At 40.1% G+C, this 19,534-nt stretch overlaps 1 protein-coding gene across 1 annotated transcript in view; it reads left to right on the forward strand.

Annotated features, from left to right (window-relative positions):
* Nucleotides 1-820: 820 nt before the first annotated feature.
* The window catches only part of LOC145983014 (adenylate cyclase 1-like), a gene marked incomplete at its 3' end in the record, with an annotated part of 86,753 nt that continues 68,039 nt past the window's right edge, over nt 821-19,534 (forward strand). The window contains exon 1 of the mRNA XM_083116296.1: nt 821-1,485. Coding sequence (XP_082972422.1) covers nt 901-1,485 — 585 coding nt within the window. The remainder of the gene's footprint in view (nt 1,486-19,534) is intronic.

The following is a 19,534-nucleotide window of genomic DNA, read 5'->3' on the forward strand; positions in this document are numbered from 1 at the left end:
TATGCAATGTTTCAACAGGCAAATGCCGATCAAGACAGACTGAGTAGAGCCACAGTATTACCAAGGACTCATTGAGACTCTGCGCCAGCACGTAGGAAAAAAGAGGCCGCATTTGAAGAACTCCTTCATAACGCACACCCGCATACCACGCGGGCCTTTCAGGATTACGCAACGAAGAGAAAAATAGAAATTTTCCCACATCCATCATACAGCCTGGACCTTGCACCCTGCGACTTTTGGCTATTTCCACTTAAAAAGGCCTCTTTACGTGGTCGTCATTTCATGTCGAACAAAGAAGTGATCACCGCAGCGCAAGTTTTCTTCAGTTCGCTACCTGACGACGAAATTTCAAAGACATTCACAAAGTGGACAAGCATGTGGACGCTTGCTTAGCTGTCAATGGTGCCTATTTTGAAAAAAAATGTACGTCTACTAGATATGGCTGATTCTGAATAAAAATTTTGTGGTTTGTAATTTTTTTGATTCATTTTAATGATTCTTGGAGGGGTTCATGTACATGCTTGTCTTTTAACTGCTACGCAGTCACGACTTTTTTACCTATTGCGCTCATTTTGGTCTCAATCGGCATCTAATGAACCAAATTTTCACCCTAGTACATTTGCTAGCCAATGGAGGTCGCTGTTTTCCTATACAGGAATTAGTCTCACCTTCTCTGCGACAGCCTTTGTATATATATGTCTATGAAATGTGTATGTAATGTACAGGGTGCGTCAAAAGTCGTGAACCACCAGAATATCTTGAATATCGTTATTGGCTGGACATGTCATTAATGGTTGTTTTGTTGTCGTTGCAGGTTGATGGACGTGAGGGCGGTGGTGAATCGGTAGCGACCCCGCGCCGTATCTTCAAGCAGACCGACGCCACCGCAGGAAGGTCGCCATGGACCACAGCGTGAAGGCAATGAACTCCCACCGGAAGATCGTCCTCGCTCGCTTCCTCAACCGCCACCGGTTCGAGAACGACGAGCTGGAGGCGCTCTACCAGCGCTACATCTTCAAGCTTCAGCACTCTTCCATCGCCAGCGTGGTGGCGCTCTTCATCCTCCTCACCGCCATCTTGGCGAACCTCAGCTTCGCGTACAACCAGGCCCCAACGCCGCAGAACATCTACCACACGGTCCACTGCATCCTCTTCGTGCTCCTTCTCGTGTTCGTCAACACTCGCTTCATGCAGGACGGGTACCTGCTCTGGGTGTGCTACGTCATACTGTTCTTCTGCGTCACCTTCTGCGCCGTGGCGATGCCCATGGGGGGGTCCGACAATCCGTCGGCGTCGTTCCGCGTCGAGACGCGTCGCGTGACCGCGGAGGGTGCCTGGCAGGTGGTGTTCGTGATATTCATCTCCTATGCAATGATGCCTCTGAAAACATGGATCTCTGCAGCCTTCGGAATCCTATTACCAATTGCTCATGTGATAGTGACTGTGATCTACGCCAAGGAGTACCCATTCTTCAGATGGCAGCAGGTAAGTAGTACCAACAATAGTAGGCAAATTGTATGTCACCATGTTCTTAAGCTTTTTTTTATTTTTGTTTTGTTTTGTCAATGTGAGAAACTAAAAGCAATGCATCAAGAACGCAGAGGATAGTGTCTATTCCAGATATCAGTACATGCTGGGCTATAAGAGTAGTTCGTCCGGAAGTTCAGGCACATTTTGGTTAAATAAGCAGGCAAAATGGCAGTTATATTGTGAAAGAATAGGCACCAAAAACAAAGAAATAGGCATGATGAACCGAACAAAGTGTCAAATTCCATGTCACTTATATCTATAATTTCATTCAAAATCTGGGCCTCCCCGATAGCGCAGTGGTAGCGTCGTCGCCTTGTAATCATGGGGTCCCAGGTTTGATACCCGGTGGAGGCACATAGTGGTTCGGGTCCCACTTTAAACTGTAGGTCCAGTCCTGATTAGCCTTTCTGTGCATAAAGTGGACTTAAAACAACAATTCAATTGATTTCAATTCATTCAAAATCTACATGGAAATAATGTGTTTACTTTCCTTTGTGTTGTCTTGTTTGCACATAACCACTACCCCCCCCCCCCGACACCATTCATAGATATCCATCTGTCAGAAAGAATGCTTCTTCATAACAGAAAATGATCTCTCTACTTGGACAGAAGTAATTGGACCATACACGAAACAGGCTATTCATTTCGTCAAGAATATAATTTCCATCTTTAAGAATATCACAAATTATTTTCAATATTTCAATTCCAGATTTGCACTCATTACACGTTTGCACTTTTCTGCAACAGCTAACATTTTTATCCTGGCACTGCAATCAGTTACTGCACCAATTCCTCGAAGACTTTCATGGATGCTACAAGCATTTCACCTCCTCTTTTTTCTTCTTCAAGCTTTGTAATTGTCTTTGACAGGATCATAAAGTCCTAATAAATAAGAAAAATAAGTTGTATCCAATTAAAAAAAAAAAACATTGTAAAATTCCATTTAAAATTGCAAAAAAATATATTAAAATTAAAAATAGGCAGTACAAAATAGGCAAAAAAGCTTCTAAAACAATAGCAACAACATAAAAATGTACATTAAAAAGATACAATAAATGCAATAGGAAAATTTGCATTTTGCCAAACTGCCGGGCTGTAGTCATAAGTCACGAAGATGTTTCAACAGGTCATAACTTTTGTATGTACAGTGTGTCTGAGAAGTTCCTGTACCCTTAGATTATATTACACAATACACATCACCCCTAGATATATGTGACATATTTATTTATTATAACACATGTATCTATTTATTTACCTTATAACATACTTGGGAACTTTTGATGACGTTACAGTACAATTAGCATGTATTGTTGTATTCATGTGTCCATTTGACCACATAATACGATCAGGTGATAGTAATATTTATGATGTCATAGACAACTGGTTTAAGATAGAAAATAAACTAACCTTAATGTTCCAGGATTTAGGGGTGCCCGTTCCCCCCAAGGCCAATGGCGCATCCCCCCCCCAAAATCATGTCATGCGTTTCCCCCAAATCATAACATTCGCGCCCTTAAACCATGAACATTATAATTGATCTGCCCCTCCTCCCTAAACAGGGGTGCCATCAGTCAAGACCACCCCTAAAATCGTTCATCATAATGGAGAATATCGCTTGTCTTGTAATGCAGCTTTAGTATAAAAACTTCATATTCATCTCATTAAAGTGCCAAACACACGCCGTAGCAACAAATTATTGCGAGCGAAGCGAGCAAGAAAATTTTTACATCCATTTCTTTGCACGCTTTGAAGAATATTAATTTAATGGGGTGTCAATACTTTCTTAAGATCCCGAGATATTTAGTCTTTTCCTTTGGCACATTCGGGGTCGAAAACGTGTGGATACCTGATCGCTAAATACAGTCTCCAAATGTAATGTTCGATCTCTCTCTCCACTACAGAAATCCCTTCACAATCTAAGATTTAACACTTTATCAAGAGCTTTCTATCTCCCCCTTTGAATTTCATACTCAATCCTACCACCAAAATTTCCATGCCAATTTTAGACTTACTGTTAATATTGAAGAGTAGATATTGCCTCCTCGAGAAAAATAATTCTCAGTCTCCACACCGGAATTTTCGCAACAATCTAAGACAATAGTAATACACAAGAATTGAATACCCCTTCAATTAATGCTCAATCCCCCTCTAACTAAAGTACTCGCCATAATCTAAGACCTAGAGTTGGATACTGTGTCCCACAAAGTTTAATTCAGAATCCCCCTCAGAACCCACGTGTCAATTAAGGCCTAATATATAGGAGTTCGATACCCCCCCGCCTTTTGATAATGCCCTAAACACTTTCATTTCTTCATCTAATGGATTAAATATGGTGCATTTAAGGTGTAACATTTTTACATATATTTTGGAAAATATATAAATGTTGAATTTTATATTATTTGAAGGGGAAAAAATCCCCCAAAAAATCTCGATGGCGCAACCTGCGCCATAAAACACCCCTGTGGGCACCCCTGCCACGATTTATCAACAAAAAAATCACAATAGCAACAGGTTAATCTTGGCAAATTTATCAACAAAGAAAATCACACGAGGAAGGGATTTCTGTTTGTTGCTTTAATTTTGGACAGTAGTGTAGTTCACGTAAGGGGGAGTTCTCAACTTTTGGTATGATAAGCGTTGCTTTATTTCATAAGTGAAAATCCAGGGCACTTCTGACCGGAAGTTTTTTGGGGAGCGGGGGGGGGTGGAGGGGGTGCTGAACCCGACAAAGTTGTGTGTATGTAGTGGCCAAGTCACGCTTTTCTGTTCATCTTGTGTCAAACAAGAGAATGTTACGATGTTTATCTGGCACACCGGTTTTAGAAACCAAATTTCTTTAAGAAGACTGAAGGAGAAAAAATTATAACAGGTTTGACAGTCCGAATGTAGTTTCTTATCGCAGAAATTCTGATACTTTCAAGAAATTACAGATATTTGCGTGGAATTACGTAATTTCCTTCCCACCCATATCTTGTCATATACGTCTCGAATTTAGGAAAATGAAGTTAAGTCCGAAGAAATGTTTATGAACAAACGGATAGAGCAGGTAATCTGGTAATTTTACTGAACCAAAAGTGGGGGTTGGAATCGACCCCCCCTACCTTAAATAAGCCCATGGTTGTATTACAACGTTGTTGTCCGTGCACCCACACACACGTCACTAACCGTTCCTCAACACTGCAACTACTATGTCCTCTCACATCAGTCATGGCGCAACAACTGACATACGAATTCGAGCTAGCGTTCCATGTGACCTTCAGAACAAGGATGCCAACCACCAAAACGAAATAATTCCCAAGCAATCGAATAGCGTCCAATTTTCAACACGTCCCAACAGGATACATGCAAGTAGGGGTACGGGGACTTCTTGAGCATACTGTATTGTTTGATCTTATGCACTTACACAGTGGACATTTGTTTAAGCTTGTGTGTGGAAAGTAATTTTTACGCAAATGTCGAAGAAAGGCATTATTCACTCTTGACTCATGGCCCACCCTATATATTTCGTGGCTGCCTAAGCCTATTAAACTATTGCAAATATCTAGAACAACGAAAGAAAACCACACGAATGCTCTAGAAGGAATTCTAAGCATTGTAATTTTTCTGATTTTGTGGGCACTGGCGTACGCAGAAGTTTATTTCGGAGGGGGCTGGAATTGTAAAGGTGGATATTACGTGGGTGGGGGGAGAGATACACAATAAAATACTTCATATTACCAATTTGAACCTGTGTTTTAAAAGTAGTTCAAAGGCAAAATTTGTAATGAGGGTCATTTTGAGGGGATTTTCAGTTAGCAGTTTGGTTTTTGCCGAGTTCTTTACTGCTTTTAGTTGGCTATATCGATTTTCTCAAAATTTCTGGAGGGGCCCATCAGTTCTCTCCCAGCGTACGCCAGTGCTTATCGGGAATGTATCCTGTGAAATCTGGAATTTTGCGTGAATTTTTACTTCCAGAAAATGACCCAGATGAGACATTTTGTCCACCTTTAAACTTTTATCAACCAGTAGTGGCATGTTTCAAATTGTATTCACATTGCCAAGACTATGAGAGAGAGAGAGAGGGTAAAGAAAATGCAAAACAGTTCAGAGGGGCAAAAGATGCTGTGCCGTGCCACTCGAGATCCCCGCAGCTGTCGATTACAAGATCCCCAGGGTTCCTCTGCACTGAGGCTGGCTGTGGGCATGAGCTTCGGGAGGTCTCTGGTAACAAGTCCACTGTGAAATGCAGCTCCCCGCGGCGAGAGGTTTCAAATTACTATCTCCGATAATCAACTCCTTGCTGGTGGGATCCGCCTAAATTGGACCATGATGAAGGAGAGGCGACCACACACTGGGGACAAAGAGAAGAAGAAGAAGAGTGGGTCTATCAGGGAAGGAGAAGCGGACAGAAAATGTGACATCCCATTGCAAGACGTTTTTTCTCGAAATTGTTCTGTGTTCTTAGTACCTCATTGTAGCGTCACGGATTAAGGTCGGTGCTATTGATGCTGCAGCATTAGGCCCATTCCTGAAATAGGCCCACATGAAAACAGACGAGAATTTTCCGAAAGCTGAACAGTTTTCTTTTGCTACATTAACCTGAAAATAAGTCTTAATGAAATTTGGAGCCCCAATTTCGGACGCCTAGACACAGCGTTATTTATTATACAGTTACTGTTGTTATTTGCGCTGTGACGTAACTATAACGTCGTTGTGTTTATTGTTCGCCGAAGATTTCAAGTTAATGCTGTTAATTTTACGTTAAACAGTTTACTTAGTAATTTAGCTGCGTTTTTGCAATATCTTGGCGATTGTTGCCACTTGCAGCATCAGGCCCAATTTCGTCTTAATCCAGCTCTTTTAGCACCGTCTAGTTCACTACACTTTTTGACACCAGGTGTACTGCAGGTGCAACCAAGTTATGCTTACCATATTTTTTTGGGTCCAACCCGGGACATATTCGCGATCAACTCGTTACTGCTGAATTTAATTTTTTTTTGTTTTTCTTTTTTACAAAAATAAATTGAAATTACTTAAAAGCCTTAACATTTCATTGGAACATTAAACTATAAATTGTACAAGAAAAAATATTTACATTATTTTCTAAAATCAATCAATTAATTTTCAAATGTTTAATTGAATAATACATTTTCTGATGTTTAGGAAGCCTCTCTGTTCTAGGTAGCATTATCTGTTAATAGACTCACTTGAACTTTTCACTAGACATGACTTTCTTCAGATAAGGCTTTTTGTTTTAATAACATCATAAAATTCACATGAAAGTTCTGAATTAATTTTAACATTCAGCAGATGTTTAACAGTGGATACTGGAAGTCCACCTTTTTCTGCAGACCAAATATTCCCCATAATTGAAAACACTCTCTCAACTGGAGCCGATGTTTCAGACAAAGACATAACAAATAACCATACTCAACCATTTTAGGCATGTTGGCACATGAAATATCAGTCTTTTGAAACACCTTAAAAATTGCCACCAAGACGCTCACGGAAGTACGGAAATGGAACCGCTCGGAAGTCGATATCTCGAAGAAAGAAAAGGTATAATCGATCGATCCTGGTCGGTCATAAATTCAGGTCGTGAATATTCAATACCGGTAACTATATTCATGTTCAGATTCTGAAAACCCCGGACATTTTGCAATCCCGGACAGCACTAAAAAACCAGGATTGTCCGGGATAATCCCGGACGTATGATAAGCCTAAACCAAGTAGACGATATACGCAAAAATAGCGGTGTAGATTCAACAAATGCCTGTGTGCTGCTTTAAACGCACCACATAACCATATACCAAACAGCACGTCGCTCCAGAACGTGCAAACGGTGGAAATACCAACTACACTCTGTCCCAATTATCTCTGGGGCAAGGCCGCGCATAGCGTCAGAGAAGTGGGGGAATCGAGTGTTCAGATCGTAGCAGTACACGCTGTTGCGAAGGCTGGTAACTGCACGCCCTCCCCTTCACGCAATGCAGTTCCCTCTCGCGTGTTCATTGGTGAAGCCGTCTTGCGTCACTACTTGCGCAGAGACTTTGTTTTCGTTCGCTTGCTCTAGAGATAACTGAGACAGAGTATACACACCAAATCAACGAAGTAGATGCCTCAGTGTTGCACTTTGTAACCAGCGAGACACGTGAATGCAAAGAGAGTCGAAAGGTACAGTGAACTAGATGGATATGTGATTTAACTTTTTCGAAAAAGTGCAGCAGTTTCCTATTTCTGCAGTCATTTTTTTTTGTTTTGTAAGAAAACATTTGAACATAAATTTTTAATATTACACGAGACATCTAAAGATACAGGGAGTACCGTTGTATTCGTGCCATCATTGGTGCATGACGTTCTTCGTATCGTCCCTCCAGTAGAGAGATCATTTTAACTCGACTTCGGATTGGACACAGCCGTTTCGCCCATTGTCATTTGCTGGAAGGGCTGGACCCTTCAATGTGTCGTGTATGCAATGATGTTTTAAGTGTTTGGCAAATGTGCCGGTTTTACTACCTTGAGGCAAAATTTTAATCTTCCCAACTTTTTATTACCCATGTTGGGAGATAATAACAGTGTTTTAACTTCTTTTTCTTTTTTAGAAACACGGGCCTTTTACACTGAAGCCTTTAGTCTCTCCTTACCATTTTAACGTGGTGTATGTCCTGTGTAGGTCCCTTTACAACCTTGAACATTTAACCATTCTCAAGGGACTTTTTACATCCCTTCTACGCCCCTTTTTTAACCCTCAGTTAAGGATTTTAGAGAAGGGAATGTTTCCTCATATATTTCGAAGAATACAAAATGATACACATGCCGTCGTACCCAGTGGTGTGCGTCTACACTTAAACCGTGTCCTCCCGTTTCGCCTTATTGCGTTTTCACCTCCCCCAATACAATTTCAAATGATTTAAGTGACACGAACTTTCTAAGGCGAAACGGGACATCCCATTTAGCTTAATCCTGTTTCGCCTTACACACAAAAAATTTCCCACCAGGGGATGTTATCGACTTGGAGGTTAATTCATATGGGAGCGCAGAGCTTGTGATGTTGCCTATCTTGGCTTCTCCCCCCCCCACCCACGACCTCCAGGAGCACCGACCAGGTTAGGTTAGGTAAGGTAGGAAATTTTTTGTGTGTAAGGCGAAATGGGATGTCCCGTTTCGCCTTAGAAAGTTCGTGTCACTTAAATCATTTGAAATTGTATTGGGGGGAGGTGAAAACGCAATAAGACGAAACGGGCCGTAATCGCTTAAACAATGATTGTCTACATTCTACGTGTAAACAATGTAGACTATGTAAACTATGTAATCTACGTCGATGACGTAATAGCCTACATGTAGACAACATGGCGCTCGGCGTTCTTCGTGCAAGGCACGCGAATTGTTCTAGAAGCAGCAACCAGCGTCAGCAGGTGGAAATAGAAAGTGTGGAGTATTTCACTATCCAGAAACAAGTATCTTTAAGTATTTAAACACTAGGTATTAATTGAACTGCAAAATAAACTTGTCGCGACACACCCCAAAAAATGCATGTCCGTAGAATGACAAGATTTGATTTAATTCTATTTCCACCATTTCACACGTGAAAAAATCTGCTTTAAAGACACATGCACTTTCCTATGCAGTAATAAGGAAAAAAAAAAATTAGCCTTTCCTTTTGTCAGTGTAAAAAATAATGTCAGTTTTCACTATGGCTGTCATTTGTTTTTCTTCCGATAGTCCATGTTCCTCTCGTTAGTGACAATTCGATAACATTGATTACGTCGGATGATCTTAAGTTTGTTATAGGCCCAGACTATCGACATGTTTGAAGAAAACAATACTTTCTCTTTCAGAGTACTGGGATTCCTTTCTTCTCTGTTGCTTACATTGTCTACAGTAGACTATGTAAACTATAAGCCAATGTAATCTTTCGTGTAGATTACGCGTAGACAACGCACGTAGAGACGTAAACTTATAGTCTACGGCACATCACTGGTCGTACCCCAGTATTTTGAACTCATTCATTCATTCGTGTCGGTTCGCATACACAGATGGACTAAACGCAACTAGAGTTGGTCCTAACCAAAAAGATTCCACTCGAACTGAGTTGTCACGTCTCGCTTTTCACAGAGATGTCCTCCACTTTTTGTAACTTCTGGTCTTCTGAAGTACTAATTGGAAATAACCGTCAATATCCTTAATTCCACCATCACATAATTTGCATTACGGAAATGCGTCTTTCGGTGGGGTGGGACAAAAAATCGCAGGGATATTGGAAAATTATTTATCTCCAGAGGAAATTTATAACTTTCAAAAATTCAAAAGAAAAATGTTTGATACTGGTTCTGTACAATTTCGAAGATTTAAAGTGTTCATAGTTTTGCATAATTATACATGCAGTAGTATCTAGGCTATATGTGTACTTATAAGTGTAGGCTAGACTTTTCTTTTTCTTTCTAATTCTTTTATATCCTTTCATATTAATAGTTCTCTTTGAGTAGTGACTTAAATGTAAACTTCTACTCTCACATACAATAAATGTATTGGGTTGGTGCGAATGAAATGTCCGCTTTGACGTCTGGTGGGAAACTCACCTCAACAACACAAGACAGGGATTGACTGAGGTCACAGGTCTAACGTCATAAACTCTGTATACGTCCAGCAAACAGGCTGGAGCACCCAGACAGTCAGGAGGCAGTATGTTGCTGAACAGGGTCGTCTGAAAGTGCACCATGGAGAACACACAATTGCGAGTGATTTTTCTTTACGAATTCAAACTGGGACATTTTGCTCAGCAAGCCGCCAAAAACATTAACAGTGCATTTCGGCCAGGAATGGCAAATGAACGCACCATTCGCCGCTGGTTTGTCAAATTTCTTTCCGGTGACACAGCATTGCAAAATTAGCTCCGTGGCCATCGACCAACATCATGTTTGGATGAGGTTCTCAGGAACGCCGTGGAAGAGGACCCTCGGAAAAGTGTTCGTGCCATTGCAGACGAGTTAGGCATACACCATACCACTGTCGTTCGGCGGCTCCGTGCGATCGGTAAAGTGAGAAAGTTGGACTCATTGGTACCACATGTTTTGACACCGGCCAACAAGACTCGCCGTCTGGATGTGTGCAGTTCTCTGAGTGTAAGGAATAACCGGGATGGTTTCCTGCATCGGATTTTCACTTCAGATGAAAAATGGATCTGCTATGACAATCGTAAACGATCAGGACAATGGTTGGATCGTGATCAACGTCCAGGGCGGTTTCCGAAACCACCTCTCCACCCACGGAAGGTGTTGTTGCTGGTATGGTGGTCTATGGTGGGTGTGATCCATTATGTCTTTCTCAGGCGAGGTGAAATCATCAATGCAGATCGTTACAATGCTGAACTCCATGAAATGCACCGCAAACTTCTCCGCAAGCATCCAGCAATGGTCCACAGACATGGTCGCCCACATGTCGCGCAAAGAACGGTGCAGGCTCTCCATGAGTTGCAATATGAAACCCTTCCTCATCCAGCATATTCTCCCGACCTCTCTCCCACTGACTACCATCTCTTCCGGCATCTCGATCACTTCCTGACAGGGAAGACCTTCGCTGATGATCGCGAGGTGCAACATGCCGTTGAGGAGTTCTTTGCGTCGCAGACTCCAGACTTCTTTCGCCATGGAATCTAATTGTTGGCTGAGCGATGGCAAAAGTGTGTGGCTGCAGACTGAGACTATTTTGATTAACCAGGTATTGTAGTTTTGATTTTTGTGGGCTTTTGCAATGACGCACCTGGGGCGGACATTTCATTCGCACCAACCCAATAGATGTAAGCATAGGTAAGTGAAAGAAAAGGTTGCACAGGCTTGACTTTGACCTGAAAAATAGGACGAAATAAGTGAGTAAATAAGTAAAACAAATATTTTGAGAGAAAATGACTCCTCGAAGAAGTACGATTGAAAGAATCTAGGACAATTGCGATGAAGCCAAAATTGCGGACAATTGCTATGATTTTGACGGTGAAGGTCATTTTACTAATTAATGATAGGACAATTGCGACGATCAGGACCTAACCTAACCTAACCTAATCAAACCAAAGGCGCCACAGAACTAATAATGCTGTAGAAGGTTGGAACAACAAAATAAATAGGTGGCTTGGAAGACCGCATCCAAAGATTCATGATGATCTGGCCTGCCTCAAGAGCCAATCAGAAGGCACCAACGTCAAGTACATGTGGATGGAACTTAATCTAGAAGGTCAGAGAAGGAAGAAGCGTGACATTAAAATCGACGAGAGAGTTGGAAAGTGTATTCGCACATATGAGGAAACGGGTGCGTGACTTCAAAAGGTGTCTCTTGGCTCTAACCCATGTTCAAAAACTTGATTCAACCAAATACCCAGCCGAAAATATCAATATTTCACATAATTCTCTTGTAAGAGGTATTATACGGAGTGTTAAGTCACTCTTCAGTTTGATAGAAGATTTAAAATGTCATCGCAATTGTCCACCCGCCCTTTCACTTCTAACTGTGTTCATCGCAATTGTCCGCCATCGCAATTGTCAGGCTACCGATTGAAAGTACATGCAGAGTGTTGTTATTGAGTTTGTACTCAAAGATTCATTTAAAAATTCATTATTTTGAACTGAATATCGGTCAGTTTTAAATTATTTACGAATATTTCCTAGTAGTATACATTATTTACTGTAAACGATTGTGTCCTACATTTTGAGACAGCGTTTCCTACATTTATCAGGCATCAACTCTGGAAGCACTCGTTCATAAAGTGATAGAATAATTCTTATTTTAGGAGATCTTTTCGAATCAATGGACGTTAGCTATCGACAAGTAATTATATATGAAATGTGTAAGGTGTTATAACTATAAGTTTATATTATAAATTTACTATTGTGATGACGGATGTAGCACAAGGATATTATTATTTCCTAAAAGTTGTACATTCTAATACGTTTTCCTTGAAATGTCGCACAACTTTGCTTGATGGATAAGAGAAGTTTTGAAAATAAATTCTCCATAAATTCGAGTGAGAGTGAGTGAGTGTGTAATTTACTATTTACGACAATTGCTGTCCTTTCCAGGTCCGTATTTATATATTTGGAGCGGAACTCCCCGTATAGTAGTTGAAACGTCGACGTCTTGTAATCACGAGGGTTCTGGGTTCTATACCCGCTGGAGGCACACAGTAGTTTGGGATCCCACTTTAAATTGTAGGTACAGTCCTGATTATCCTATGTGTGCAAACTCTAAACAAAAAACTGAAACAATATATGTGGAGGAGTTTTGATAACATGACCGTGAGACGCCAATGTAAAATATTAGTTACAAAATTTAATCCAAGTTATATCGAATGATTAGTTGACGACATTTCAAATACCTCAACCTCCCTTAATTTGGAGCCCTTTCAAAGATTTTTTTCTCACAGTAAAAGATCCTTTGCAGACGAAGTTTCGTCGCTGCATTACCCCCCCCCCCCTTCCCTAATTTACTGATGATGGAAAGGACATTCAACTTTTTTGTGCGATATTTTGCAACAAGAGCCGAAAGACTTAAACGTCATTTAAACTGTGGTCATTTTAAAGTGGATGAGGTCACACGCATTTCGTAAGTTGGCAGTTGAAAGAGCAGCAGATTGTAGCTTCAGTGGATTGATAAAAAGACTCAGGCTTCTGCGTGTCTGCATTCACAACGAAGGCAAATCCCTTTCTGCTCCGTATGGATATGTGTAGCGGCGACCTCTAAGCGGCTGGCAAATGCTGCGTGCGGCGACATGAGAGGAATTGGCAACATGATTGCGTGGAGGCAAGAACCTTCAGCGGTTGAGAGCGAATTGGTCGCAATGAGACACATCCTCAACGCGCTTCTGACCCATTGTATTCGTAAAGAAACCGCTGCCCACATGGCGAAATCAATCCTCCTGAATCTAGGCTCTCATTTGATGTCCGCGCGGGAAACTTAAAACTCGGCGACCATGTCAAATTTAATTTTATCTCAGTCCCTATAAGTAACTGACTAAAACTAACTCTCTAGCCATCTTAAACCCGAAGATTTATGGCTGCAGCAACAGAGTCCTTCCATTTGTCCCTATCCTGGGCAAGATCAAACCAATCTTTTTCATCCATACCAATTTCCTTTAGGTCTATCTCAATGTTATTGCTCCATCTTCGTCTTGGCCTTCCTATAGATCTCTTACCACCAGGTTTCCCAACAAGAATCCTGTAAACTCTTCTTTTCTCCCATTCGTGCCATATGAGCTATCCACCTAAGTCTTCTTGATTTAATTATTCTACTAATATCTACACATGAATACAAATTGTGCAGTTCTACATTAAGTAACCTTCTCCACTCCCGTGTTTCCACATACCTTTGGGTTCAAATATTTTTTTCTAAGAATTTTATTTTTAAATTCTCTTAGTTTATGTTCCTCTTTTAATCTCGGTCCCTACAAAGGTTTAAAAGTACCTTTAAACCACTTTTTTTTTAAACATACTGATTCTGCGTATTTTCAGGCTGACTATTATTTCAGTTGTAAATAGCCTTTTATATTTAACCATAAATTTGGTGATTAAATGAGGTGAAGAAAATAAAATCTTGCATTACGTAATCGTGATACTTACTTCTGAATTCGCTATTGATTTTCGCGTTTTCAATACATCACACATGCCAATTTTTGTGTTTATTATATCGATTTTCCGTAGTTCTGACGTACACATCCAATCAAATTTTTTTCGAAGTTATTTTTTCAGATATTCTTATTTTTTATTTTTTTGTTATTTAGCGTCGCTTTTCTACTGTTTTGGCTAACTCAACGATGAGGATGAGTGAGGATATGATGAAATTAATGAAGGAAAGCGCTCACAGAACAGGCTGGGATTCGAGCCCTGTCATAGCGCCCTGTTCTAGCCAATTTGCCACGATGGTCGGCAAGTACCGTATGGGAATAGTGCGACTTATCTAACAAGGTTAGCATATCTTTACGCAGTATGCTATTAATGGTTTTATATTTAATATGAACGAATCATCACGCCATGGGATGAGTGTGCATGTTTTTGCTACTCTCTTCCCATAATTGACGCCGCTTCATGATATGGTGTGTATTTGCAAGAACTTTGCTTTCAACTCGCACACACTCCTCAAGTTGTTCTGTATTGGCTCTTTCAAATGTAAATTTTGTTGTGCGGAACTACTGGAGCGCATTCCCCTGACACACGCTTCCTCTCTACGTTATCTTCTAACAGTTCCAGCATCCCATCACATCTTAAATTCCTCCCCCTCCTTCCTCCTTGCCTACATCTTCCACGTGAAACTTTTTCGTCTTTCATGCTTCCACGTTTTCCCACATTCCGCGCACCACTTCCGTTTCTGAAGGGAGGTTGTCTTGTCGCTCGCCTGCGCGTGTCGGGGCACCTGCCCGGGGTTGTTAGTAAATTTAGGCACTCACCCTCTCTTCCCTTTTCACCCCTTCAGGCTGCTCCTTTTTGAAATTCCAGGAAGAAACACGAACCCTGAAAGTGCAACGCCATTCTTCCTGGAGCAAATATCCAGGGTATTCGTAGAAATTCCCGCACAGGAGTAAAGAAAGAAAATAGACACTTTAAATAATAACAAAAAAGTACCTAAACACTTCTTCAACAGAAAAAACAATGCAATAAAGAAAACCCCCTTTCAAGAAAGGAGGCCAATTAAAATTTATGAAATAAACTTTTGAACAAAAAGTCATCTAAAATAATTTTAAAGTAACTGAACCCCTTTTCAACAATCAAATCCATCGCAAATATAGACGAACCTTTTCAATGAAAAATTGCACTACACGATATCTGTTTGAAACAAAAATCCGCAACAAATTAAATAAGATATTCTTTCAACTAAAGCTTTCCTCACAGTCTGTATTAGAGGTGGATGTTCCCATGGGGAGGGAGGAATGCTTGGTCGAATTTTGGTATGGGAGGGGAGGGGGCGCTTATATGGATCAACATGGAGAAATTGCAGTATTTGGGAGGGTGCTTATGTAAATTATGGGGGGGGGATAGCATCCCCTGCGTTCTCCACTTCGAGCACTGCTTACGGATATATAATGAACAAAAAATATGTTCCATACATGTTATATAGCCATGTTTAACAACAATACTCTGACACAAGTAATAAAACTAAATTCATGAAAATAAAAATCACTCGTGGAAATATGTCTACTTCCTGGGTGGAGTGTTTAGCAGAGCGCGCTATGACGCCAGGGATCCCGGATTTGAATCCCGGCCTAGGAATGAGTGTCCTTTCATCAATTTCATCATATCAACACTCATTCTCGTCTTTGCAATTAGAAAAAAAGTGGCAGAAAAGCAAAGTAAAATAAACCAAATCAATCAATCAATCAAACTGGTGAAAAAATAAAGTTCCATTTACTCATGAATGCAAACAGTGTTTTAAAATTATCTTACAGGAAAAAAAATATGGGAGAAAGAATATTCCTCACGGAAATGAATGGGTATTTATGGAAACAAAAATTACATGCTATTCAATAATTGAGGTACTTGTTGTCAATTTTTCACTCTTAAAATGGAAAATTTTATGTTTGAGGTGTACTTTCACGTACATGAGAATTTCACAGGAAAATGTTTCATTCGCCATTAAGAATTCCCAGATCGTCAAATTTCTAGAGATGGCATCGGAAATAAGTAAATTTTCAATCAACTTATGCTAAGTCAATCTTCTAAAACATTATTTTTACGCCCATATAATATCGCTGTCCTCAAAACTAGTTTTTTTTAACTGTCTTTCATTCTTTAAGACTAACAAAAGCTTAAGATAGCTTTCACAGCAGGAGCAGGCCGAAACATGAGAAACTGTTTCCAATTGGTTTTCCAGGAAGCAGTGGCGTGCCCAAGGCGGGGATGGTGTGGGCCATACACCCCTTTGGCCCGTATTCGTAAAGAAAGTAACATGAAAAGCAGGAAAGGATGGCAAAATAAGCAGTGACTACTACTAAAGAAGGCTTGGGTACCCTTTTCTACACCCTCGATTTTTCGCACATTTCAAATATTCTCGTTACGAAAATTAGTTCTTCATAAGAAACGATGTTTCTAAATAGCGCGGAAAGTAATTTTTTTAGATCTACGTGCTAGGAAACTTACGTTTTTCAATATTTAGATTCCTTATGTAACGTCGAAACGGTTTTGCAGGGATTTGATCATGGCGCATCTTGGATTCATGTCACAGGCGCACGGCTGAACATTTTCTTTTTCTTCTTATCTTTGACTTGTGCAATGGGATAATTTGCAATTTTTTCTTGTTATGAATGACTTGTGCAATGGGATAATTTGCGATTTCAATATATTATTTATGTAATTTATTGGCGGATTGGATATTTGAGACATTGCAATTGTTTTGTGCCACTTTAGACATTGGAATTGATTTGTGTGACATTGAATTAAGACAAAAGGACTAAATATTAGATTGACACACGTTCAACGGATGAAGGACATAGAGGACTTTGTTCGACGAGACATACGGGACATTGTAATTGACTTACAGGGAACCTAGCCCCACGAACCATTGACGCTAGGCCCACGAACCATTGACGCTAGGCCCACGAACCATTGACACTAGCTTCACGAACCATTGGCACTAGCCTCACGAACCATTGGCGCTAGCCCCACGAACCATTGACGCTAGCCCCACGAACCATTGACGCTAGCCCCACGAACCATTGGCGCTAGCCCCACGAACCATTGGCGCGTGGATAGGTTAGTTCAGTTAGGTTGAGATCGATAGTTAAAATTTGGTGTCGTGTTAGTATCACGATCTAGAAATTGGAAATAATTGCGAACCATTTCAAACGACAAAATTTCAACTTTAAACGGCTGTACAGTCGTAAATACTTCTTTCCGCGCTCCAATTTTTTTTATTCACAAATAGGATCAAATAATGTTCATAATGAAGAAAAAAAAAATTCAAAATTCGAGGGTGTAGAATAGGGTACCCGACCCCTAAAGAAGTATACATAACCCTCCTCCCCCCCCCCCCCGTTTCGAAAATCGTCGACAAGCCACTACCAGGAAGACTTGTGTTCAACAGAGGCAGAATATCACTGGAAATTATTCTCAAAATATCGAGAACGAGGCACCGCTCTTACCGTGGCCTTTGGTTGCGATTGAAAGCGGTAAAAAGAAAAGCCAATGCAAAGATGCTCAACCCGCCTCCCCCAGACGCACATCTTACCTTTCATCGAACAAGATTACGGGTCGCGTATACCCGGTTTACGGTCGCCAAGGCCCCGTAAACAGTAGCTTGTTTTTTTCCCCGCGGAATTGTCTAAGGGGCCCCAACGCACTAATGCCGCGGAACGGCTGTTTTATAAGCATATTTGGTTCTTGACGTTAGGCAGCTTTATGAGTTTGTGAGGAACGTTGTGAAACGCAACACTCGCCTTGGCCAATGGGAGCTTCCCCATCGCGTTAAACCCAACCACGAAATGGAACTATGTTAGGTATAACCAGGTTCATAATGGCCTTAAATTGGATCTAGATTGAACTTCCAAATGACCACGCAAACAGTCTCCGAGGCGGAGGGTTATAACAGCGCACTACGACGCTAGAGGACCCGGGTTCGAATCCAGGCCTAGGCCCTTCATCATATTATCACTCATCCTCATGTTCACGATTAACCAGATAAACCAAAACAGTAACCAACTTACCCAAGCGGAAAAAGCAACCTTTCACAATCAAGTTTTGTTTCCGATATTCCTTGTCAATCCCATTATCTCCCTGCTTTTATCATTTCTAAGAAAAAATGAGGAAAAGACAAACAAAATGTCTTTGTATTGCCATAATATGATTTTTGAACAACGTCTGCTGAAATGAACACAATAAATATAAGCAAAACCATGGTTTTATACCATGTTTGCTCAAAGTATGACCTCAAGGTAAAATATGGTAAAAATATATGGGTCATTCCATGTCAAATCAGGCAGGAGTTGACCCCCAGTGTCACCGATTTTGATGGTATTTGGTACACAGCTTTGCTTTGCTCCAAAACCGATACATTGTGATTTATAGTATATTTATCTTCAATGTGTGTACCATGAACATCAATGCATATGTGAACGCGACGTTTTCAGTTCTCCAGAACCTTTTGCAGAACGTCCGACATAATCATGTCTGCACATTGCACAATGCGTTCCTTCAGATGCTGGATGTTCTGAAGTTTAACTGAGTAGACGAGCGCCTTTAAATGACCACAAAGGACAAATTCGTTGGTGTGGAGCAACGTGGATTGATTTAAATCTCGTTAAAGAAATAATTTATAGAATATTGTGCATAAAGATTTTGTAAACATCAGACTCGCTTTTGGTGAAAGTACATTAATCTCGTAAATCATTTAATGGTGTTTATTAGTCTCTAAGAAAGCAAAATATAGGAAACAAAATAATGTAGCTACTTATGGGGTGATCTCATACAAGAGGAAATGTAAGATGTTTACTGTAAACACACTTAAATTTGTCTTGATTTAAAATTCAATAATTTTGTAGGCAAAAAATAAACATTTTGTGTAGAATAATATACAGAATACTAATCATGTTAAACTGTAAATACACATTAAACTGTAAATGAACATGCGAGCTGATATTTTGCAAACTTTCATTAAAAGAAATCACCAAAATTCATATACAAAACTGTAAAAAATATTTTAAGTTACAATTATACAGTACATCCAGAATGTATTATTTTCTCTGGAAGAAAAGTTACTGAAATTATTATGGTTTCATTAACACAACCAACAATATTTCCATAGTAGGTTCATATATACACAGTATCACAAACAGAAAAATATATATTTACATGTAAATTTTTATTTGCTTTAATCAAACTATACAAACATTTTACAGGGCTGTTTACAAGAAGTATTTCTATATAAAAAAAACATATATATATCTATATCTATGGTGTAAAAAGCCATGCAAGCAATTTTAAGCGTGTTTTTTAAAATAAGAAAATGATTTAAATAAAATATGTGATTTTAATAAAAAAATCATCAAAAATTGTTT

This window comes from Lepisma saccharinum, unplaced genomic scaffold, assembly GCF_977018435.1.
Source record: "Lepisma saccharinum unplaced genomic scaffold, izLepSacc3.1 HAP1_SCAFFOLD_547, whole genome shotgun sequence".
NCBI classification, from domain to species: domain Eukaryota; kingdom Metazoa; phylum Arthropoda; class Insecta; order Zygentoma; family Lepismatidae; genus Lepisma; species Lepisma saccharinum.